The 24,103-nt window shown below is 47.7% G+C and overlaps 1 protein-coding gene across 1 annotated transcript in view; it reads right to left on the bottom strand.

The window, feature by feature from the left end:
• alkbh5 (alkB homolog 5, RNA demethylase) overlaps positions 1–22,923 on the bottom strand; it is a 54,405-nt gene extending 31,482 nt beyond the window's left edge. Inside the window, exon 1 of the mRNA XM_086000020.1 lies at positions 21,849–22,923. Coding sequence (XP_085856146.1) covers positions 21,849–22,600 — 752 coding nt within the window. The 5' untranslated portion in view covers positions 22,601–22,923. The remainder of the gene's footprint in view (positions 1–21,848) is intronic.
• Positions 22,924–24,103: the final 1,180 nt, after the last annotated feature.

Below are 24,103 nucleotides of genomic sequence, written 5' to 3'. Positions count from 1 at the left end.
AGTGCATTTATCCACATTATACTGCACCTGCCATGCTTCTGCCCAATCACCCAACCTGTCCAAATCGTACTGGAGTTTCTCGGCATCCTCCTCACAGCACACACGCCCACCCAGCTTTGTGTCGTCTGCAAACTTGGAGATATTACATCTAGTTCCCTCGTCTATATCATTAAATATATAGTGAATAGCTGGGGTCCTAGGACCGATCCCTGCGGTACCCCACTAGTCACTGCCTGCCACTCGGAAAAAGACCGTTATTCCAACTCTTTGCTTCCTGTTCGCCAACCAGTTCTCTATCCAAGTCAGTACCTTGCCCCCAATCCCATGTGCCTTAACTTTACATACTATCTCTCAATCACAGGAGACTCTAATCTTGTGCTCACCTGATGTGTCTCTACACATAAATACACACATAATTACAACAAATGACCCAAGACCATTTGACTAAACACAGCGTGGAGAGTGAACCCGAGATCATTCGGATCTCAATGGCTCAGTATTACACTGGGCAATGCATTTACCCACAGATGGGGAACTGAATTTCCTGGTAATTATACTGCAGTGAAGAGGGCGTCCATTAGCCTAAAATCCAACAACTAACATCTGCACTAATTCCAGAATGGTAGAGAACTGACAGTATAATCTGATGCTATTATTTTAAATTTGAGGGATAAATGGCTGGAGTAAATATTTAAACAAATCGCAGGAGATGAAAACAAAGCGATACAGCTACTGGACATTACGAGCTCAAAGTCGTTCACCTCGAATTACACTGGCACCAACCCATCCCCCCTCCACGACACCTCTAGTTTATATTAGTTTTGGAACACATGGATATACCATGTTCTGAGTTCAGGCTGACCTAAGAAAAGCAGTACAAACATGGTGCATGAGAGCTGCAGACAGAAGCTGAGATTAGACTCACTTGGCACACTACACAGTTAGCAGAGACTTCCATATTGGGGCACTGCTGCTGAAAGAGGAACACTGATCTGGCAAGAAGGCCAGAGCCTTGTGCTGGGGAGGACAATTTCTCACCACACTTGTGGTAGACATAAAGCTGGTGCATCTTCTAGTGGTCCAGCTAGATAAGGGGGTCTTTTGGCAACAGATATTTCCTGTTGTCCTGAAAACAGAAAAACACAGTTTGTTCCAAGTGCTGCTCTTCTGGCCAAGCCATACACCTGTTACGTTGAAGGCAACCTGCCATTAATATTAATAGCAACAGAGACTGGGAGGCGGCTATTTTTAGTGTTCCTATGGTCTGGTGGTGCAATGGGTTGCTTCCCCAACATGCTCACCAGTGATCGGAATCAGGCCTCAGTCCACGATTCCACCTCTTGGTAACTTCGTAGAGAGATACCAAGTGTCCTTCACCCCAAGAAGAAAAGTGATCCTCTCCTAACCCTCCCCACACCTCAGTTGGCAAAGGCACCTTCCAGCATGCTAGCTGGGCATATAGATCAGGAAAGTCCCAGGTTTGAGCCCGGCCTGGGCTGACTTAGCTAATCCAACAGTGGAGGAAAGCCCTGCAGCGGGTAGTCAAAACTGCCCAACGCATTACCGGCACCTGGCTACCGACCATAGAGCACATATACCAGAAACGCTGTTTACAGAGGTCACGGTCCATCAAAGACCCTACCCACCCCAGCCACAGTCTGTTCGCCCTCCTGCCATCTGGGAGACGCTACAGATGCATTCGCACCCGTACGACCAGATTTAGGAACAGCTTCTTTCCCAGGGCTGTCATCCTACTGAACTCCACAAATAAACTCTAAAGCCTGCACATCTGCCAATGCACTTTATTATGTTTATGTTAATGTAGTACAAGCCAAATGTATGTTGAATGCTTAAATATCTTAATCTAAATGTACACTCTCGGGAGCCGCAAGCCTACATTTCGTTGTACTGCACTTGTGCACTAACAATGACAATAAAAGTTGATTTGATTTGATAATGGTCTCAACATCGGTGAGAGAGAATGGGGAAAATCGACCACAGCTCTGGCTCCTGATCATAATCCAGCAGCTCCCACTGGGTGTTCCCTCTGTGATCAAATAGCTGGTGTCCAGGCTCAGCCAGCAGCACAAGTTGCATAGAGGAAAAGAAAATTTGGGGGAAATATTAAACTAAATAAGAGGACAATCGCCCTAGGGCATTCGCATACCTTCCACTCAGTAAACACAAAAACATCGGCACAAAAGCAAAATACTGCGGATACTGCAAATCTGAAATAAAAACAGAAAATGCTGGAAACACTCAGCAAGTCAGATAGCATCTGTGGAAAGAGAAACAAAGCTAACGTTTCAGGTCAAAGAACTTTCATCAGAATTAGATGATGTTAGAGATGAACATCTTTTAAGCAAGTCGAGAGCCAGGGAAAGGGGGAGATGGGAAAGTTTGTCACTTGCCTGGAAGCAGATTTCCCTGCTCGCTCAGGGGTGCTGTACTGCACTGGGCGACCCAAGGGATTGAAAGCGAGTCGTTTTGAACTCAAGGCCAATACAATTCATTAAACATTACAGAAGCCGTGCAACCATTAAAAAAAGACAATAGTAAGCAGATGGTTAAAATCAATTCCAGGCTTGACAGGTTATTTTAAACTACTGTTTGGTCCCTCAGTATCCCTAGGCAGGCTGTGTGTCTGATTAGGGATTGGCTGCTGGATTTTACTATATAATCTTACTATTCAGTAAATAATGTGATTTACTGAAATTAAATAGTGGTTTTCAAATTTTTCTGTTTGCCAGAATACCTCAAAATACTGACCCCTCGCCCCCACCCCCCAGGACCCCCTGTAGATACTGACACGCCCAGGAGACCTCATGCAAATGCAGACACGCCCTCGGACTCCCCTCAATCTAATTACAAAAGACGATGTCAGCTACCCAATGGAAATCAGTGCTACGAGTGCAGAAACTGTTTCTCAGCAGTATATAATAACAGAACTAATGTACTAGTAAGCCAACAAGTACAGAAAAGTTATAGAATGCAGAATTTGAGACGTTGTGCTCCAACATGCAGGAGGCACAGCCCCACAAACAGAAATCTGATGATCTTACAGATTCCATTCCAAAATCCTGAGAAATAATTGTATATTTTTAAACAACAAATGATGTGAAGTTGAAGTAATGAAGCATTTCAACACAAGAAATCGAAGCAAGAGTATCCGATCATGGAATCGTACATCACTGCCCGAATGCGCTTTGCACCAAATGCAGCAACAGATTGAAGCCTAATGGTTTCGTTAGAACCGACCAAATCAATGACAGCAACTGTCTTCAAATAAACTTTTTTTTTTTTTTTTTTATAAACGTCACTTTAAAAAAAATATTTTACTATGAAAAACTTTCCGGAATGGATTAACTACAGCTGCTGACACCTCTCAGCATTGCCACTCAAGATACATTTTATTCCAGTGACAGCACCTAAAATGGATGCGATCTGTAAGAAATCACACTCAAAATACTCAACTTTGATTCACAAATCTGTCACAAGCCATAAACAAACAACGGCGTACACTTGCTGGTGCTCTGAATGTGAACAAATATCGCAGAGCGCTTTACATAGACAGAAAGCGAAATGCAAGAGATTTAGGACAGAAAGCAGGAGAAACTTCTTTTACAGAGGATGAGGCTGTGGAATTCACAAGAGTTGGTGATAGAAACCAAGACCATGGCAACATTTAAGAATAGGTTAGTTACGTGGTTGAATGAACGGTGAATAAAGGGATATGGGGATAGGGCAGGCACATCGGACAAGGACTACTGATCATGTGGAGAATAATCACCAATACGGATTGGGTGGGCCGAACAGCCTGCTTCTGTGTTCTAACTTCTATGTAATTCACAAAGGGGTAGCAGCCACTGAAGAGGAAGTAAAGGAATTTTGCAGTGGGGAGCAAAGAGAAAGGTCACAGACAGGGTATTACAAGGATTTTAAAGGCAGGGTAGGAGGTTGCAAGGCAAACTGATTTGGGAGAAAATTCAAGCGTGCCGGCCGGGGCATAGTGGCTGAAGATCTGCATCCAATGGCGCAGCAGTAATCTGGAGTCAGCGGACTGGAGCACGGGTTGGAAATTACTAACCAAACAAAATGGTGAGATTGTGAAGGGACAGGAGAAGAAGACTGTTGAGGTCGATTCAGTGGGATACAAGGACCCAGCGGAACTGGATGAGGATGGGCTCACTAGGTTCTTTCCAGGAGGACATCAAATCAAATCAACTTTTATTGTCATTGTTAGTGCACAAGTGCAGTACAACGAAATGTAGGCTTGCGGCTCCCGAGAGTGTACATTTAGATTAAGACATTTAAACATAGCCAGAGTTCTGGATTCGCTGAAGTTTGGAGTCAGGTGGAGAGAGCATTCTAGGAATTGATACTAGAGATGAAGGCTTTGTTGGCAAAAGGAATGAATTGATATCATAAGTTGGCCTGGTACAGAAATGGAAGGCAACAACTGGATGTTGAGTCGGAATGTCAGCTCAGGGTTGAACAGAATACAGATCCTGTGCACCACCTAGCTCAGCCGAGTAAGAAATCAAGAAGCTTGATGTAGTCACATAATTGCTGGTGAGAACCAAACATTCAATGGACTCAATTCTTCCAACATTGAGATGTGGAAGGTTCAACTTATTCAGGATTTGATGTCAGACTGGCAATTGGTGGCAGTGAAGAGGGAGTGTGTCATCGGCTTAAATCCATCTATGTTACTCGTCTCAACCACTCCCTGTGGCAGCGAGTTCCACATTCTCACCACTCTCTGGGTAAAGAAGTTTCTCCTGAATTCCCTATTGGATTTATTAGTGACTATCTTATATTTATGGCCCCTAGTTCTGGTCTCCCCCACAAGTGGAAACATTCTCTCTATGTCTACATGACACTTGTATTTCAACTCCCAAGAGATAAAGGCCAACATTCCATTAGCCTTTTTGATTACTTTCTGTACCTGTGCTCCCTCATTCTGGATCCGCCAGAGGAAATAATTTCTCTATCGATAGAATCCTCTAATCATTTTAAACACCTTAATTAGATCACCCCTTAATCTTCTATACTCAAGGGAATACAACCCAAGTTTATGCAACCTGTCCTCACAATTTAACTCTAAGCCCCAGTATCATTTTGGTGAATCTGCGCTGTACACCCTCCAAGGCCAATCTATCCTTCCTGAGGTTCGGGGCCCAGACCTGAACACAGTGCTCCAGGATGGGATCTGACCAAGGCTCTGTACAACTGAAGCATCACTTCCTCACACTTGTATTTCAGCCCCCGTGAGACAAAGGCCAACACTCCATTAGCCTTTTTGATTACTTTCTGTACCTGTGCACCAGCTTTTAGTGATGTGTGTACATGGGCACAGATCCCTTTGCTCCTCCACAGCTCCTAGTCTCTTCCCATTAAAAACAATTCCAATTTGTTTTTCTTCAACTCTTGGACCCTTGTTTCAAAATGATACTTGCCAAGTATGGTAGTGTACGATGACAGTGGGCAACCTGACAATACAAATGTCAAAGGCCCCTCCAGCCACAGCCAACCTCAAAGTAAACTTGTCACATTTTCTAAAGACAACACGGTAAAACACACACAGCCTGCTTGTCTGCTGGCATTAGTGAATCCTGCAGGTTTACTGTGGGAGCTGACTGGTTGTGAGACCATGTGTCGGGATCCAGTGGTACTAACCCAGGATAAAACTGCACGAGATCCCCTTCTCTAATAGGCATTTGGATTTATTGAAGAGAGAGTTTGATCTGGTTATACAGCAATCACAGACAACTGATCTCTGCATCCTCTCAACAATACTGGCAAAAGCAGTTACAGCGCTTCTGATTATCCACAATTCCTGGGATAAACAGGTAGATATATATAACCCAATCCTGCACATTACTCGTCAAAGTTCTGTGGGTGGAACAGCAAAAGTCGCAGCTTGGCAGGTAGAGCCAGAAGAAAACCAAGTACAGTAATGTGGTCTGACACTGCAATTGCAAATCTCTTTCTTTTGTTCCATGCTCTGAAATGTATTTTCTTAACTCTCGCTCTCAAGAGATCGGAAATATTATTCTGTCTCTGGCATCAGATCTTCAAACTGTCACAACATTAAGAGCAACTACTCACTAACAAAGACCTTCTTAACCAAATGCATTGCTGAAATGCCTATTAATAGCATGTTTACCCATTGCAGGATGCTTCCTACCCCCCACAGCAACTTCAAAACTACAGCCGAACTGCTGGAAATCCAGACTGCAAAATGGTAGTCCCAACAGAGAAAGCAGTCCAAGTCAGCGACTGGCAAGAACCCAGGAGCAGGTTTCCATCCTTTGAGCTGTAAATCAGGCCCTATTTACCAAAGCACTAAGTTATACAAAGCTCAATTTCACTTTTTCATCAAAAAGTTCTAATTTTTTAAAACTAGGTTTAGGAAATTATATAGGTCAGGTTATAACACGGCACATTTACACAAATTAACTTGAATTTGCACCTATAAATTAGGTTAATTACAACACATTTTGTCCTATAATAACGTATCTTTGGAAAACTTTATGGCCACAAACTTTTGAAGAATAGCATAAGGGCCAATAACTTCCCCATGCAGAAAATGAAGAAAGAAAACTAAGAATATGGTCTGCATCCTCATGTCGACCAGCCTTTTTCTTTCAGCACACTCCCGGGCTTTTGGAGCCTGCCACTTTTTCCATGCTTCACTCCCCTTCTTCTATCCTGCTTTAACTATTCACACACCCTGTAGGTCTCATACATTCCTTTTATTGCTAGATTATCTCTCATCATGCCTCCTTTTGTCTTATGCTATCACTTGTCATTGAATCATTCCCTGTCCTAATCACTAACGATCATTCATTCTTTGTGTATGTTTTTTTTAAAAATTTGTTTTATAGGATGTGGGCGTCGCTGGCAAGGCCAGCATTTATTGCCCACCCTTAATTGCCCTCGAGAAGGTGGTGGTGAGCCGCCTTCTTGAACCGCTGCAGTCTGTGCGGTGAAGGTACTCCCACAGTGCTGTTAGGTAGGGAATACCAGGATTTTGACCCAGCGACGATGAAGGATCGGCAATATAGTTCCAAGTCAGGATGGTGTGTGACTTGGAAAGGAACTTGGAGGCGGTGGTGTTCCCATGCGCCTGCTGCCCTTGTCCTTCTAGGTGGAAGAGGTCATGGGTTTGGGAGGTGCTGCCGAAGAAGCCTTGGTGAGTTGCTGCAGTACATCTTCTGCAGTGCATCTTGTAGATGGTACACACTGCAGCCACGGTACGCTGGTGGTGGAGGGAGTGAATGTTTAAGGTGGTGGATGGGGTGCTGATCAAGCGGGCTGCTTTGTCCTGGATGGTGTTGAGCTTCTGGAGTGTTGTTGGAGCTGCACTCATCCAGGCAAGTGGAGAGTATTCCAGCACACTCCTTACTTGTGCCTTGTAGATGGTGGAAAGGCTTTGGGGAGTCAGGAGGTGAGACACTCGCCACAGAATACCTATCCTCTGACCTGCTCTTGTTGCCACAGTACTTATGTGGCTGGTCCAGTTAAGTTTCTGGTCAATGGTGGCCCCTAGGATGTTGATGCTGGGGATTCGGCGATGGTAATACCGTTGAATGTCAAGGGGAGGTGGTTAGGCTCTTGCTTGTTGGAGATAGTCATTGCCTGGCACTTCTGTGGCGCGAATGTTACCTGCCACTTATCAGCCCAAGCCTGAACGTCGTCCAGGTCTTGTTGCATGCGGGCATGGACTACTTCATTATCTGAGGAGTTGTGAATGGTGCCAAACCAATGGCAGGGGAGTCCAGAGCCGGGGGTCACAGCCCGAGGATGGGGGTGGGCCATTTGGGACTGGGGTGAGGAGGAATTTCTTCACCCAGAGAGTGGTGAGCCTGTGGAATTCTCTACCACAGAAGGCAGTTGAGGCCAACTTATTAAATAGATTAAAGGAGTTAGATATATTTCTTAAGGCTAAAGGGAGATGGGGAGAAAGCTGGGACAGGGTACTGAATTTGGACGATCAGCCATGATCTCATTAAATGGCGGAACAGGCTCGAGGGGCCGAATGGCCTACTCCTATCTTCTATGTTTCTATATTTCTATCACTGTACAGTCATCAATGAACATCCCCATTTCTGACCTTATGTTGGAGGGAAGGTCATTGATGAAGCACCTGAAGATGCTTGGGCCTAGGACACTGCCCTGAGGAACTCCTGCAGCGATGTCGTGGGGCTGTGATGATTGACCTTCAATCACCACAACCATCTTCCTTTATGCTAGGTATGACTCCAACCAGTGGAGCGTTATCCCACTAATTCCCATTGATTTCAGTTTTACTAGGGCTCCTTCATGCCACACTCGGTCAAATGCTGCCTTGATGTCAAGGGCAGTCACTCTCACCTCACCTCTGGAATTCAGCTCCTTTGGACCAAGGCTGTAATGAGGTCGGGAGCTAAGTGGTCTTGGCGGAACCCAAACTGGGCATCAGTGAGCAGGGTATTGATGAGTAAGTGCCGCTTGATAGCACTGTCGATGACACTTTCCATCACTTTGCTGATGATTGAGAGTGGTGGGGCGGTAATTGGCCGGGTTGGATTTGTCCTGCTTTTGGTGGATAGGACATACCTGGGCAGTTTTCCACATTGTCGGATAGATGCCAGTGTTGTAGCTGTACTGGAACAGCTTGGCTCGAGGCGCAGCTAGTTCTGGAACACATATCTTCAGCACAATAGCCAGGATGTCGTTGGGGGCCCATAGCCTTTGCTGTATCCAGTGCGCTCAGCCGTTTCTTGATATCACGTGGAGTGAATTGAATTGGCTGAAGACTGGCTTCTGTGATGGTGGGGGCCTCAGGAGTAGGTCGATATGGATCATTCACTCGGAACTTCTGGCTGAAGATGGTTGCAAACGCTTCAGCCTTGTCTTTTGCACTTACATGCTGGGCTCCACCATCATTGAGGATGGGGATATTCATGGAGCCTCCTCCGCCAGTTAGTTGTTTAATGGTCCACCACCATTTACGACGATGTGGCAGGACTGCAGAGCTTTGATCTGATCCGTTGATTGTGGGAATCGCTTAGCCCTGTCTATAGCATGCTGTTTCCACTCTTTAGCATGCATATAGTCCTGTGTTGCAGCTTCCCCAGGTTGGCACCTCATTTTTAGGTACGCCTGGTGCTGCTCCTGGCATGCTCTTCTACACTCCTTATTGAAGCAGGATTGGTCCCCTGGCTTGGTGGTAATGGTAGAGTGAAGGATATGACGGTCCATGAGGTTACAGATTGTGGTGGAATACAATTCTGCTGCTGCTGATGGCCCCACAGCGCCTCATGGATGCCCAGCTTTGAGCTGCTAGATCTGCTCTGAATCTATCCCATTTAGCACGGGGGTAGTGCCACACAACACGATGGAGGGTGTCCTCATTGTGAAGACGGAACTTCGTTTCCACAATGAATGTGCGGTGTCACTGCTACCAATACTGTCATGGACAGATGCATCTGCGACAGGTAGATTGGTGAGGACGAGGTCAAGTAGGTCTTTCCTCTCGTGTTGGTTCTCTCACCACCTGTCGCAGGCCCAGACTGGCAGTTATGTCGAATAAGGGTTTGGCCATTTAGGACTGAGATGAGGAGAAATTTCTTCACTCAAAAGGTTGTGAATCTTTGGAATTCTCTACCCCAGAGGGTCATGGATAAGAACACAAGAGCCACTCTTGGTGATGGACATTGAAGTCCCCCACCCAGAATACATTGTTACTCTCATTGCTTCTTCCAAGTGGTGTTCAACATGGAGGAGTACTGATTCATTAGCATCTACCGCCCTCCCTCAGCTGATCAGCAGGAGGTTTAAGATATTGGGATGGGTGACTAAAAGCTGGGTTAAAGAGATAGATTTTAAGAACATAAGAAATAGGAGGAGTAGGCCATTTGGCCCCTCGAGCCTGCTCTACCATTCAATAAGAACATGGCTGATCTTCTACCTCAACTCCACTATCCTGCACTATCCCCATATCCCTTGATTCCCTTAATATCCAAAAATCTATCGATCTCTGTCTTGAATATACTCAACGACTGAGCCTCCACAGCCCTCTGGGGTAGAGAATTCCAAAGATTCACCGCCCTGAGTGAAGAAATTTCTCCTCAACTCAGTCCTAAATGGCCGACCCCTTATTCTGAGACTGTGACCCCTGGTTCTAGACTCCCCAGCCAGGGGAAACATTCTCCCTGCATCTACCCGGTCAAGCCCTGTAAGAATTTTGTATGTTTCAATGAGATCATCTCTCATTCTTCTAAACTCTAGACAATATAGCCCTAGTCTACTCAATCTCTCCTCATAGGACAATCCCCCCACCCCAGGAACCAGTCTGGTGAACCTTCGTTGCACTCCCTCTATTGCAAGTAGATCCTTCCTTAGGTAAGGAGACCAAAACTGTCCACAATACTCCAGGTGTGGTCTCACCAGGGCCATGTATAATTGCAGTAAGACATCTTTACTCTTAGTCAAATCCTCTTGTAATAAAGGCCAACATTTGCTTTCCACCCAGGTCCCTCTGAACAACAACATTTCCCAATCTCTCGCCATTTAAAAAATACTCTGCTTTTCTATTTTTCCTACCAAAGTGGATAACTTCACATTTCTCCACATTATATTCCATTTGCCATGTTCTTGCCCACTCACTTAGCCTGTCTATATCCCCTTGAGGCCTCCTTGCCTCTTCCTCACAACTTACATTCCCACCTAGCTTTGTATCATCAGCAAACTTGGAATATTACATTTGGTCCCGTCATCCAAATCATTGATGTAGATTGTGAATAGCTGAGGCCCAAGCACTGATCCTTGTGGTACCCCACTAGTTACAGCCTGCCAACCCAAAAATGACCCGTTTATTCCTACTCTGTTTTCTGTCCATTAACCAATCCTCAATTCATGCTAGTATATTACCCCCAATCCCATGAGCCCTAATTTTGTTTAATAACCTCGTGTGGCACCTTATCGAATGCCTTCTGAAAATCTAAATACACCACATCTACTGGTTCCCCCTTGGCTATTCTGCTAGTTACAACCTCAAAAAACTAACGGATTCGTCAAACAAGATTTCCCTTTTATTAATCCGTGATGACTGCCCAATCCTATTATTATTCTCTAAGTGCCCTGTTATCATGTCCTAGCATTTTCCCTACTACTGATGTCAGGCTAACTGGTCTGTAGTTCCCAGTTTTCTTTTTCCCTCCTTTCTTAAATCGTGGGGTTACATTTGCTACCTTCCAATCCGCAGGAACCGTTCCAGAATCTATGGAATTTTGGAAAATGACAACCAATGCATCCACTGTCTCTATAGCCACCTCTTTCAAAACCCTAGGGCGTAGGCCATCAGGTCCAGGGGATTTATCGGCTTTCAGTCCCATTAATTTCTCCAGTACTATTTTTTTTACTAATATTAATTTCTTTCAGTTCCTCATTCTCACTAGACCCTTGGTTCTCCGGTATTTCCTGTAAGTTTTTTGCGTCTTCTTCCATGAAGGCAGACTCAAAGTATTTGTCTAATTTCTCTGCCATTTCCACATTCCCCATTATAATTTCTCCTGTCTCAGCCTGTAAGGGACCCACATTTACTTATGCTAATCTTTTCCTTTTCACATACCTATAGAAACTTTGACAGTCTGTTTTTATGTCTCTCGCTAGTTTACTCTCGTATTCTAGTTTCCCTTTCTTTATCAATTCCTCCCAATTTCTAAAATCCTCCCAATCCTCAGGCTTACGGCTCTTTTTGGCAACATTATAAGCCTCTTCCTTTGATCTAATACTATCTTTAACTTCTTTTGTTAGCCACAGTTGGACCACTTTTCCTGTGGGGTTTTCGAGCTTTATAGGAATGTATATTTGTTGTAAATTATGTATTAATTCTTTAAATGCCATTGCTTCTCTACTGTCATACCTTTTAAGGTAGTTTCCCAATCTACCTTAGCCAATTCGCCCCTCATACCTACATAGTTTGCTTTGTTTAAATTGAAGACCTTAGTTTCGGATTTAACTAAATCACTTTCAAACTAATTTTAAAATTCTATCATATTACGGTCACTCTTCCCTAAGGAGGATCTTAAATGAGTAGAGGTGGAGAGGGATTCCAGAGCTTAGGGCCTATACGGCTGAAGGCACAGCGCCAATGGTGGGGGGGGGGGATGCACAAGAGCCCAGAGTTAGAGGAACGCAGAAATCTCAGAGGGTTGCAGGGCTGAAAGAAGTTAGAGAGATAGGGAGGAGGGAGGCCATGGAAGGATTTTAACATGAGAACTTAAAAATCAAGGCGTTGCCGGACCGGGAGCCAATGTAGGTCAGCAGGCACAGGAGTGGTGGGTGAACGGGACTGGGTGTGAGTTAGGACACGGGGCAGTGAGCACAGGGGGTGATGGGTGAACGGGACTGGGTGTGAGTTAGGACACGGGGCAGTGAGCACAGGGGGTGATGGGTGAACGGGACTGGGTGTGAGTTAGCACACGGGGCAGGGTGTGAGTTAGGACACGGGGCAGTGAGCACAGGAGTGATGGGTGAACGGGGCTGGGTGCGAGTTAGGACACGGGGCAGTGAGCACAGGGGGTGAGGGGTGAACGGGACGGGGTGTGAGTTAGGACACGGGGCAGTGAGCACGGGGTGATGGGTGAACGGGACAGGGTGAGAGTTAGGACACGGGGCAGTGAGCACAGGGGGTGATGGGTGAACGGGGCTGGGTGCGAGTTAGGACACGGGGCAGTGAGCACAGGGGGTGATGGGTGAACGGGACTGGGTGTGAGTTAGGACACGGGGCAGTGAGCACAGGGGTGATGGGTGAACGGGACTGGGTGTGAGTTAGGACACGGGGCAGTGAGCACAGGGGGTGATGGGTGAACGGGACTGGGTGAGAGTTAGGACACGGGGCAGTGAGCACTGGGGGTGATGGGTGAACGGGACTGGGTGTGAGTTAGGACACGGGGCAGTGAGCACAGGGTGATGGGTGAACGGGACTGGGTGTGAGTTAGGACACGGGGCAGTGAGCACAGGGGGTGATGGGTGAACGGGACTGGGTGTGAGTTAGGACACGGGGCAGTGAGCACAGGGGGTGATGGGTGAACGGGACTGGGTGTGAGTTAGGACACGGGGCAGTGAGCACAGGGGGTGATGGGTGAACGGGACTGGGTGCGAGTTAGGACACGGGGCAGTGAGCACAGGGGGTGATGGGTGAACGGGACTTGGTGCGAGTTAGGACACGGGGCAGTGAGCACGGGGGTGATGGGTGAACGGGACTTGGTGCGAGTTAGGACACGAGGCAGTGAGCACAGGGGTGATGGGTGAACGGGACTGGGTGCGAGTTAGGACACGGGGCAGTGAGCACAGGGGTGATGGGTGAACGGGACTTGGTGCGAGTTAGGATGTGAACAGCAGAGTTTTGGATGAGCTGTAATTTATGGAGGGTGGAAGGTCGACCAGGAGAGCGTTGAAACAGTCACGTCCAGAGGTAACAAAAGCATAGAGGAGTGCTTCAGCAGATAGGCTGAGGCGGGGCGGAGGTGGGCGACAATACGGAAGTCAGAAGAGGCAGTCTTTGTGATTTAATCAGAAGCTCAGCTTAGGGTCGAATAGGACGTTTAGGTTGCCAACAGTCTGGAGTCTGGTTCAGCCTGAGACAGTGGCCAGGAAGGGAAACGGATTCGGTGACGAGGGAACATACTTTGTGGAGAGGTCTGAAAACAATGGCTTTGGTCTTCACAATGTTTAATTGGAGGGAATTGCGGATCATCCAGCACTGGATATTAGACAGCAGTCTGAGAACACAGAGGCAGTGGAGGAGTCGAGGGTGATGGTGTGGTAGAGCTGGATATTGTGGATCCTGACGTCATGTCTTGGATAATGTCGGCGACGTGCAGCATGTAGATGAGAAATAGGAGGCGGCCCAAGGATAAATCCATGGGGGTCTCAAGAGGCAATGGTGCGGGGGCGGGAAGAGAAGCCATTGCAGGAGATCCTCTGCATACGACCAGATAAGTAAGGGTGGACAGAGAATGAAGTGGGGTTGGAAGGCAGATGTGAGTGTTAAGGGATACAAGGAAGCAATCAGAGATAGTCTTGCCCGTGATTAAGACTGTGGGAATATAGAGGACACGTAAGATGGCAAGGTTGAGGGAGTGGCTGCGAATATCAGTAGGAGAGTTTTTATAGCGGGAGAGATTAAGGGAGGACAGTGAACTCATGAGGAGAGAGAGGGCAATGGAAAATATAAATCAGTGTTACATAAACCTCATCAAAAACAGCTTTCGCCTCTCACTCCCTCAAACAGGTAATGAAGACATTTTCCTACTTTGGTTCACCCCAACTCTACACTGTGATCAAAGCAGGTCAGCTCAGTATGTGGAGAGAACAGACCATTTAACATTTCGGGTGTGGATCTTTCTTCAAATCTCAAAGGGTGCTCCTCGCCACAGATGCTGCCTGACCTGCTGAGTCTTTCCAGCATTTTGTGGTTTTGTTTCAAATCTCCAGCACCTGCAGTTTTTTCCTTTTGTCTCGACAGTGATCATGTGTTTCTCTAGACCTTTGCCAGTTTTGCTTTCATTCTCTCTTGGTGGGGAATCATTTAGATCCTGTTCTGCTCTCTCTCTCGCTCTCCTCCTCCTGCTCCCCCCTGCCCAAACAGGTCAGCTGAGATTAGGAACTTCACACGAGGGCAGATCACAAGTACAAGCACTTGGTATCCAAAAATGTGCACTGCTGCCTAGAAGAGAAATCCCATTTAGAACACATCGGACCAGAATATCCATAAAGGGAGTGAGTAGTAAATTGGAATTCTATCATTGGATCCGGATTCTACTATGGATTATTATATTTATATATCACCACCAGTTGGAGCAACTGGGATTGCTCCAGTTTTGTTCAGGTTCCTGTGGTAAACCACTTTTATCGTTCACTATCGTTACACTATGGTTATCACTGTTTATATCGTTACACTATGGTTATCACTGTTTACACTGTTGTATCACTACACAAGGTCACCTCTTGTCACGCTGTTATACCTGGGCTGACCACAGCTGGCTCCGCCTGCTTGCCCAGGTATAAAGGTGGTCGACTGGCTGGTATTCCTCCTTGTTGGATCCGATCACCCACGAGGGTGGGCTCTGTTATTTAGCCAATAAAAACCTATAATTACTAACTTAACTCGTCGCTTTTCATGAACTGAATTGATAGGTATCAGTTCCATTCAAACTATTTCTAGCAGACTGCCGTACACAGGTACACCAGAAACCAGTGCAGACCATCTCGAAAAGACTTCAATCTAATCAATCAGGTTCCACAGGACTGTATAAAATAGGTCACGATGATGTAATTCCGTTCCATTCTAAATTCCAATGGGAATGAAGCGAGTCCCAATAAGCAATCTTAAATCAAAGCAATTTGCCAACTGGACAATAAAAACCCGAGCAGCCTCCCAGCCCCCCCCCGGCTGGGGGCGCGGTGCGCTCCCAGCCCCCCCCCCCCGGGCTGGGGGCGCGGTGCGATCCCACCCTCCAGGCTGGAGGCACGGTGCGATCCCAGCCAGCCGGAGGCACGGTGCGATCCCGCCCACCCGGCTGGGGGCACAGTGCGATCCCACCCAGCCAGCTGAAGGTGCTTTCTGTGGCCAGGAGTGTACAGAATCAAAGACATTTCAGTGTTGGCTGGGACAATGAGATTAGCGGTTGGCTGGAACGAGCTCCAGCAGGTGCCAGAATGGCTGGCAACCAAAACAAATGGACAATGCCGACTAGACTTTCAGTTTCAAACATATTCCACAGTGAACGTTAAATTGTTAATTAATGTACAATGCTGGCAGATATTACCACTTTAAATCAAAAGGAATCTATTCCTTTAAAGGGTCTTCAGTCCCCTTTATTCAAATAATATCAGGAGGCAGAGTGCAAAAGACCAGTGCAATCACTTCAGAACAGGAACGGCACGGTGACTGCAAAATACTCCAGTGTGCTGTGCTATACAGCTGCTGGTTTACAGATTCCTACCTGCAATTCTGCACATCCTTGAGCATTAGTGACTGTCAGAGACCATTTCTGGTAAAAGGACCAGTTCCCAATGTCAAATAAAGCAGAAAATGTAGGAAATGCACAGGTTAAGTCAAGCAATTATTTCTGATTTCCAGCATTGGTAATTTTCTATTAATCCCAATCTCAATTATTCCATAAATTTGAGGCAAGTGACTGGAAGTTGAATGCTTTTCTATAAGGAAGGGGTGTGAGGAAGAGGAGCATCCAAGGCTCCTGGTTCAAGGAATTACTGCTCCAGACCTGCACGTAGACTACATCAGTCGTCTTCATGCATGTGAATTCCCCTCTCTCCATACGTTTAATCCTCCTCTCTTAAAGGTGCCGAATCACAACGGGATAGCGTTCGAAGGGTACTAATGGAACCCAGTGCATAACTTAAATACCCTTTCCTCATGTGATCTGTGTCAGCAACTAGTCGAAGCACAAGGAAGAATGATAAGTGTGGCACTGTTGTTGTTCGGCAAACCGACCTTCAGCTAGCAGAGGCTGAACGCCGACTCTGATATCTCCTCCACCCTCCCCCTGGACCATGACCCCACTAACGAAAATCAAGCCATCGTTTCCATGACTGTCCCTGACCTCATCTCCTCTGGAGATCTTCCCTCCACGGCCGCAAACCTCAGTCCCCCAACCCCACACAGCCTGCTTCTACCTCCCAAGATGCACAAACAGGGCTGTCTTAGTAGACCCATTGTTTCAGTCTGTTCTTGCCCCATGGAACTGATTTCTTCCTATCTCAAATCTTTTTTCTCCCCTTGTCCAGTCTCTTCCCACCTACATCCGCGACTCTTCCGACACCCTCTGTCACTTTAACAGTTTCCAGTTTCCTGGCCCCAACCGTCTCCTTTTCACCATGGACGTCCAATCCCTCTGCACCTCCATCCCCCACCAGGATGGCCTGAGGGCGCTCCGCTTCTTCCTTGAACAGAGGCCCAACCAGTCCCCATCCACCACCACCCTCCTCCGTCTGCTGAACTTGTTCACACATTGAACAACATCTCCTTTGACTCCATTCACTTCCTCCAAATAAAAGGTTTTGTTACTGAAACCCGCATGGTCCTGGCTATGCCTGCCTCTGTGGGACATTCTTTGTTCCAGTCCTAATCAGGGCTCCTCCCTCACCTCTTTTTCCTGTACATTGATGACTGTATCAATGCCGTTTCCTGCTCTTGCCCTGAACTAGAAAATTTCATTCACTTTGCTTCCAATTTCCACCCTTCCTTCACCTTCACCATCTCACTCTTCGCTTCCTCGACTTCTGTCTCCAGTTCTAGGGATAGGCTATCCGATATGTCTTCCTTTTTCCTCAACCAATGGTTTCCCTCTACCATGGTTGACATAGCCCTTAACTGTGTCCATTCCATTTCCTGCACTTCTGCGCTCAGCCCTTCCCCCCCCCCCCCTCCATCCCAGAACAATAGGGTCCCCCTTGTCCCCACCTTTCACCCCCCAGCCTCCGCATTCAACAGATCATCCTCCGCCATTTCCGCCACCTCCAGCGTGATCCCACCACCAAACACATCTTCCTCCCCTCTCAGCATTCCGAAGGGACCACTCGCTCTGCAATACCCTGGTCCACTCCTCAATCACCCCCAACACCCCCTCCCCTTCCCATGCAAGCGCAAGAGATGCAACACCTGCCCTTTTACCTCCTCCCTTCCTACTGTTCAGGGCCCCAAACACTCCTTCCAGATGAAACAGCGATTTACTTGTACTTCTTGCAATTTAATATACTGAATTCGCTGCTCACAATGTGGTCTCCTCTACATTGGGGAAACCAAACGCAGATTGAGTGACCGCTTTGCAGAACACCTCCATTCAGTCCGCAAGCATGACCCCGAGCTTCCGGTCACCTGTCATTTAATTCTCCACTCCCACGCTGACCTCTGCCTCTTACACTGTTCCAACGAAGCTTGAGGAACAGCAGCTGATCTTTCGATTAGGCACATCACAGCTTTCAGAACTCAACATCGAGTTCAACAATTTCAGACCAGAACCTCTGCCCCAATCTTTTCAGATGGCTGCTGTTGACGATTCTGCCACTCCCATTTACACCTCTTCTAGATCCATCTTTTGTTTCTTTACTTGTCCCATTACCATCTCCTTATGCTTTGTACAATCATGCCTTTTGTCATTTAATCTCTCCTGCCTTCCACCCGATCACAGACCTTCCTTTTTGTTCTTTCCTCCCCTCCCCCAGCCCCTACACTTGCTTAAAATCTGTGACATCTCTAACTTTTTCCAGTTCTGATGAAAGGTCAGCGACCTGAAACGTTAACTCTGTTTCTCTCTTCACTGACGCTGCCTGACCTACTGAGTATCTCCACCATTTTCTGTTTTTATTTCAGATTCTGTCTACACCTGAAACTCATACATACATGTTCTCCAGTACACTGTTCAAAAGCAGAAACTGCAGCCGATTCCTTCCTACTCTTAATGCAGGGGCGTTTAGGTAAACAAGCACTCCTCAACTGAGATCAAACCAAAACCTTCTCGTTCTGTAAGGCTCAGTACTACCCTGGGTGCTGCATTTACCCATTAAGCCACAGGGGTGGGGGAAGAAGTATAGAAAATTAAGGGCATTGACAGGAGTAGCCATCTCACTCTATTCAGGACAGGCTGGAATATTATTGACCTTCAGAGGCCATTCAAATTTCCTGTTAAGCATGCTGTAACAGAGTGACTACTGTAGTGCCATACACCACAGGCATGCCTATGCTGGCTGGCTTTACACAAGCACGTAACCCATTACAAAATTTGATCCACAGAAAATCAATTATATTTGATGGATACAGCCTTAATATCCACAATTCTCAATGCGCCAACTACAGGTTTCAATAGAAAAAACAAGATTTTATAAACACCACCACTTTTATATAAGAAAAAGATTGGCACACTCTCTTATTTAGATAATGATGTCCTGGAATGAGTCATTTCTCAAACCATATTTTGGAGTCCATGTTGCAGCCTCAAAAAAGAACAGAATGATCGATGCACATTTGAAAAATAGTATTTCCGTTTGATATATACCTGTCTAGTGTCTAAAGCTTTTAGAAAATTTGAAGAGCCACAGGCAGTGGCTGCTAATTTAATACAGAAGCACTTTAACAAGGAGCAATTACACAAAACACATACAAGAGTTGATATGGATGCATGTACTTATATTTTAAATATAAGGATGGAAGAATTTAATCAGAAGCTGCTGATTGAGAACTACATAAATCAACAACGAGTCGTCATCGAGATTTGCACATGAAAATAATCCACGGATGACAAGACCAAACACCAACATGGAAAGATTACAAAATAAAATCTAACCCTGGAAATGGTCAGATCAGAGCTGGCAGTGAATTAACAGTGCATCTATATATGTAGCCTTAATTAATTCTGGTGAACTGGAACAAACATACACAACTGAACTGGTGATAATTATATATATTGCCATGGTCCATAAACATTTTACTTCTTTCTCCCAGTCCTGTCTGATTTTGGCTAGGGACAGGCAAGCAGCCTGGCCTCTAACAACACCGTTCTTCAACCAGCTGCTCAAAGCAGCCCCTGAAACTTCAGCTGTCAATCTTCCCTTCCCACGGGAGAAGTGCTTAGTCTCCCTATTCTCCACACCCCCAAATTAAAATCTCACTTGGCAGGGAACTGTAGCTGCCAACCTGTGCCCAAACTAATTTGTGGCATGGCATGTTTTCACCCTTCCCTGTGCTCACGGTCTGAATTTTACCTTCCAATTACAGTGCACACATTTACACGATTGGAACATGGTGCCGTTATGAGGCAGGCAAGCTTATAATTAACAGGGTAAACCAGGGAGAATAAAGGCCAGTGAAAATTATTGGAAATGTTCAAAATTGAGAGGTTTTGATAGGGTAGAGAGAAACTGTTTCCAGTGGCAGGAGGGTCAGTAACCAGAGGACACAGGTTTAAGATAATTGGCAAAACAACCAGAGGGGGAGGTGAGAATTTTTTAGGATGATCTGGAATGCACTGGCTGAAAGGATGGTGGAAGCAGATCCAACAGTAACTTTCAAAAGGGTTTTGGATAAATAAATTAAGGCTTACATTTATACAGCACCTTTCATGACTGGAGGATGTCCCAAAGTGCTTTACATAGGAACAGGAGTACACCACTCAGCTCATGCCTGCACCGGCATTCAATAAGATAATGGCTGATTTGTATCCTAACGCCATCCACCCGCCTTGACTCCATGTCCCTTTATACCCATGACTAGCAAAAATCTATCGATCTCAGGTTTAAAATTAATTGAGCTAGCATCCACTGCTTTTTGTGGGAGGGAGGTCCACACTTCTATAACCCTTTGCGTGAAGAAGGGTTTACTAACTTCTCTCCTGAATGGCCTGGCTCGGATTTTAAGGTTATGTCCCCTTGTCCTAAACTCCATCAGCAGAAAATGTTTTTCTCTTTCCTATCAATTCCTTTCAACATCCTAAAAACCTCAATCAAATCACCCCATAACCTTCTATATTCCAGAGAATACAAACCTAGTTTATGTAATCTCTCCTCATAATCTAACCCTTGGAGCCCTGGTAACATTCTGGTGAATCTGTGCTGCACTCCTTCCAAGGCCAATATATCCTAAGGTGCACTGCCCAAAACTGTACACAGTATTTCAAGATGTGATCTAAACAGGCCTTTGTATAGCTGTGGCAAAACTTCCTCCTTTATATTCTAGCCCTCTAGTTATAATGGCTAAAATGCCATTAGCCTTTTTGATTATTTTTATACTGGACTACTACGTTTTAGTGATCTATGTACATGGATCGCCACTCTTCCTAGCTTTTCACCATTTAATACTTGGGTCTCTCCTTTTTTGATCCAAAATGGATAACCTCACACTTACCTGCGTTGAAATCCATCTGCTACAGTTTTGCCCACTCACTTAATCTATCAATCTCTCTTTGTAATTTTATGCTCCCATCTACACTAATATGCCACCAATCTTAGTGTCATCAGCAAACTTGAATATATGGCTCTCTATTGCATTATCCAAGTTGATAAATATAGTGAATAATTGAGGCTCCCTGCACAGATCCTTGCGGGATACCACTAGTCCCTTCCGATGCAGGTACATACCCATTATTATCCCTTTCTGTCTTCTACTGCCTAACCAATTTCCTAAACAGGTCAATAATTTTCCTTCAATTCCATGAGCTTTAATTTTAGCTAAGTCTCTTATGTGAAACCTTATCAAATGCCTTCTGGAAGTCCATATAAACACATTCCACTGACTACTACTTTAGTTACTTCCACAAAAAATTCAATTAGGTTCATTAGACATGACCTACCTTTTACAAATCCGACGATTACAGCCAATGGAAGTACTTTTGAAGTGCAGTCACTGGTTTAATTTAGAAAACTTGAAAAGGAATATTTTACAAGACTATGGGGAAAGAGCAGCGGAGGGGGGACTAATTGGATAGCTCAATGGACGATGGACCAAATGGCATCCTTCGGTGCAGTAGAATTCTAAGTAAAGAATGAGATAACTCCCCTGATTTGAAGACTCAAATATTTCTGTTCATACAGCAAGAATCTATAAATTTATACTATAAAAAAGTGGTAGACACTGGAAGGGATGTGCTTCACTCCCATGTGCCCCATTTTTGGCACGAGGCGTGTCCCCCTCTGGAAATCTCAATTTACCTCGATATCTTTCCAACTCCCCCCGCCAGGATAAAGAATGGATGAACTTGAGATACTGCACTCCTGAAATATGAATCAAAAACGCAGTGTGACGATACTGGAAGATACTCATTCCTTCTGCCACTCACCTGAGCACAGTGACACTTCCTCTCCGAACAGGTAAGAAGTAGACGGGCTCCGACACCCTGATGGGTTTGAACTGGAACTTGCAGCCGAAGCAGAGAGCCGAGTCGCTGAAGAAGGAGACGGAAACGATGGGCCTTTCGAAGATGTGAATGGGATCCACGTGGGAGACGATGCAGCCGCCCGGCTGGTAGTCGTTGATGACGGCGCTGTTGACGAAGCCCTCGGGGATAATCCGGTGATCCACCAGCTTCTTGATCACCAGGTCGTGGACCCACTCGGGGATGTCGTCCACGTCTCCCTTGGGGTACAGGCGCTCCTGGCCGGGGCCGCGCTTCTCCAGCTGCGAGCCGTACGTGTAGCCTTCCCCGAAGAAGTATTTGTTCCGCAGCGGGGCCCTGTCCACCGTGTGGTCCCGGTAATTGCCCTTCTCGGCCCGGGAAACCACGTCGTCGATTTGCATCTCGATCTGGGTGCACTGGTCGGCGGTGAAGAGCCGCACCTGGCGGATGCCCTGCTTCACCCGCCGCGCTTCTCCCTGTCGCTCATCGTCGTAGTCGCGGTGGTACTTGCTGTGCTCATGCTCGTCGCCGCCGCACGGCCCCGGCAGGCCGGCCTCGCCCGCCTCCGCCTCGTGTTTCCGCTTGCGGCCGTTGTAGGGCGCCGCTGCCGAGGCTGAAGCCGAGGCCGCCCGCTGCTTCTCGCGGTGAGGCGACTGGAGCTTCTCCCGCAGGTCTGCGTAGCCGCCCGCCGCCATCTTGGCCGGGGAGGGGGCGGGGTCAGAGAGTAGGGGGCGGGGTTAGAGGGAAGGGGCGGGGCAAATCAACGTCACCGATAGGCCACTGCGCATGCTCAGTTGCGGGCGTCTTTTGCGTCGCGCATGCTCAGTGGCAGCCGCGCGGTGACGAACGCAGCTCAGGAATTTAACATCAACAGACGGAGCAGCTTCGGTAAATATCCTGCGAACAGACAGAGTGCGACTGCCGCCTGTCCGCTGACCGGGAGCCGCTGTTGTGTTGCCTGAATTTCTCGGCCGCGAACCGCTCCCTCACGGCCAGCGCCACAACCCAACCTCGGCGAGTAGCCCCGCCCACTCCCGGCGCTGATTGGTTGGAATATGCCCGCGCTGCGGCCATTCCCGACGCTCATTGGACGCCTTCACTGTTGATCAGGCCCTGGCCCCGCCCCCCGGCCCCGCCCCAACCAGCAGGTTAGTTGGACCGTCCCGCGCTTCACTGAAGAGCCGCCCGTCACCGGTCACCGGGTCTCTAAAACCAGCCCGACTCAAACCCACCTTCAGTGATTTCATCACCACATATTGCTGGAATTTTCCCATCTCCGCCCCCCGGGACCGGCAATGGCCCCGTGGCAGCAGCACGTGACTCGGGCCGACTGCTCAGGCTTCTCACCCACCGCCCCCGGGCAAACCCCCAGCCCGAGACAGGCTCACCCACCCCGGGTAAACCCCCAGCCCGAGAGAGGCTTCTCACCCACCGCCCCCGGGTAAACCCCCACCCAGCCCGAGAGAGGCTCACCCACCCACCGCCCCCGGGTAAACCCCCAGCCCGAGAGAGGCTCACCCACCCCTGGGTAAACCCCCAGCCCGAGAGAGGCTCACCCACCCCCCGGGTAAACCCCCAGCCCGAGAGAGGCTCACCCACCCCCGGGTAAACCCCCAGCCCGAGAGAGGCTTCTCACCCACCGCCCCCGGGTAAACCCCCACCCAGCCCGAGAGAGGCTCACCCACCCACCGCCCCCGGGTAAACCCCCAGCCCGAGAGAGGCTCACCCACCCCCGGGTAAACCCCCAGCCCGAGAGAGGCTCACCCACCCCCCGGGTAAACCCCCAGCCCGAGAGAGGCTCACCCACCCCCGGGTAAACCCCCAGCCCGAGAGAGGCTCACCCACCCCCGGGTAAACCCCCAGCCCGAGAGAGGCTCACCCACCCACCCACCCCTGGGTAAACCCCCAGCCCGAGAGAGGCTCACCCACCCCCGGGTAAACCCCCAGCCCGAGAGAGGCTCACCAACTCACTGCCCCCGGGTAAACCCCCAGCCCGAGAGAGGCTCACCCTCCCACCGCCCCCGGGTAAAACCCCAGCCCGAGAGAGGCTCACCCACCCACCGCCCCCGGGTAAACCCCCAGCCCGAGAGAGGCCCACGCACCCACCGCCCCCGGGTAAACCCCCAGCCCGAAAGGCTCACCCACCCACCGCCCCCGGGTAAACCCCCACCCAGCCCGAGAGAGGCTCACCCACCGCC

This window comes from Somniosus microcephalus, chromosome 11 (genome assembly GCF_052327205.1).
Source record: "Somniosus microcephalus isolate GS21.2 chromosome 11, FLI_Smic_1.0, whole genome shotgun sequence".
NCBI classification, from domain to species: domain Eukaryota; kingdom Metazoa; phylum Chordata; class Chondrichthyes; order Squaliformes; family Somniosidae; genus Somniosus; species Somniosus microcephalus.
The sequence above is the reverse complement of the archived record's forward strand: the minus strand, read 5'-3'. Positions and strand labels throughout refer to the sequence as shown.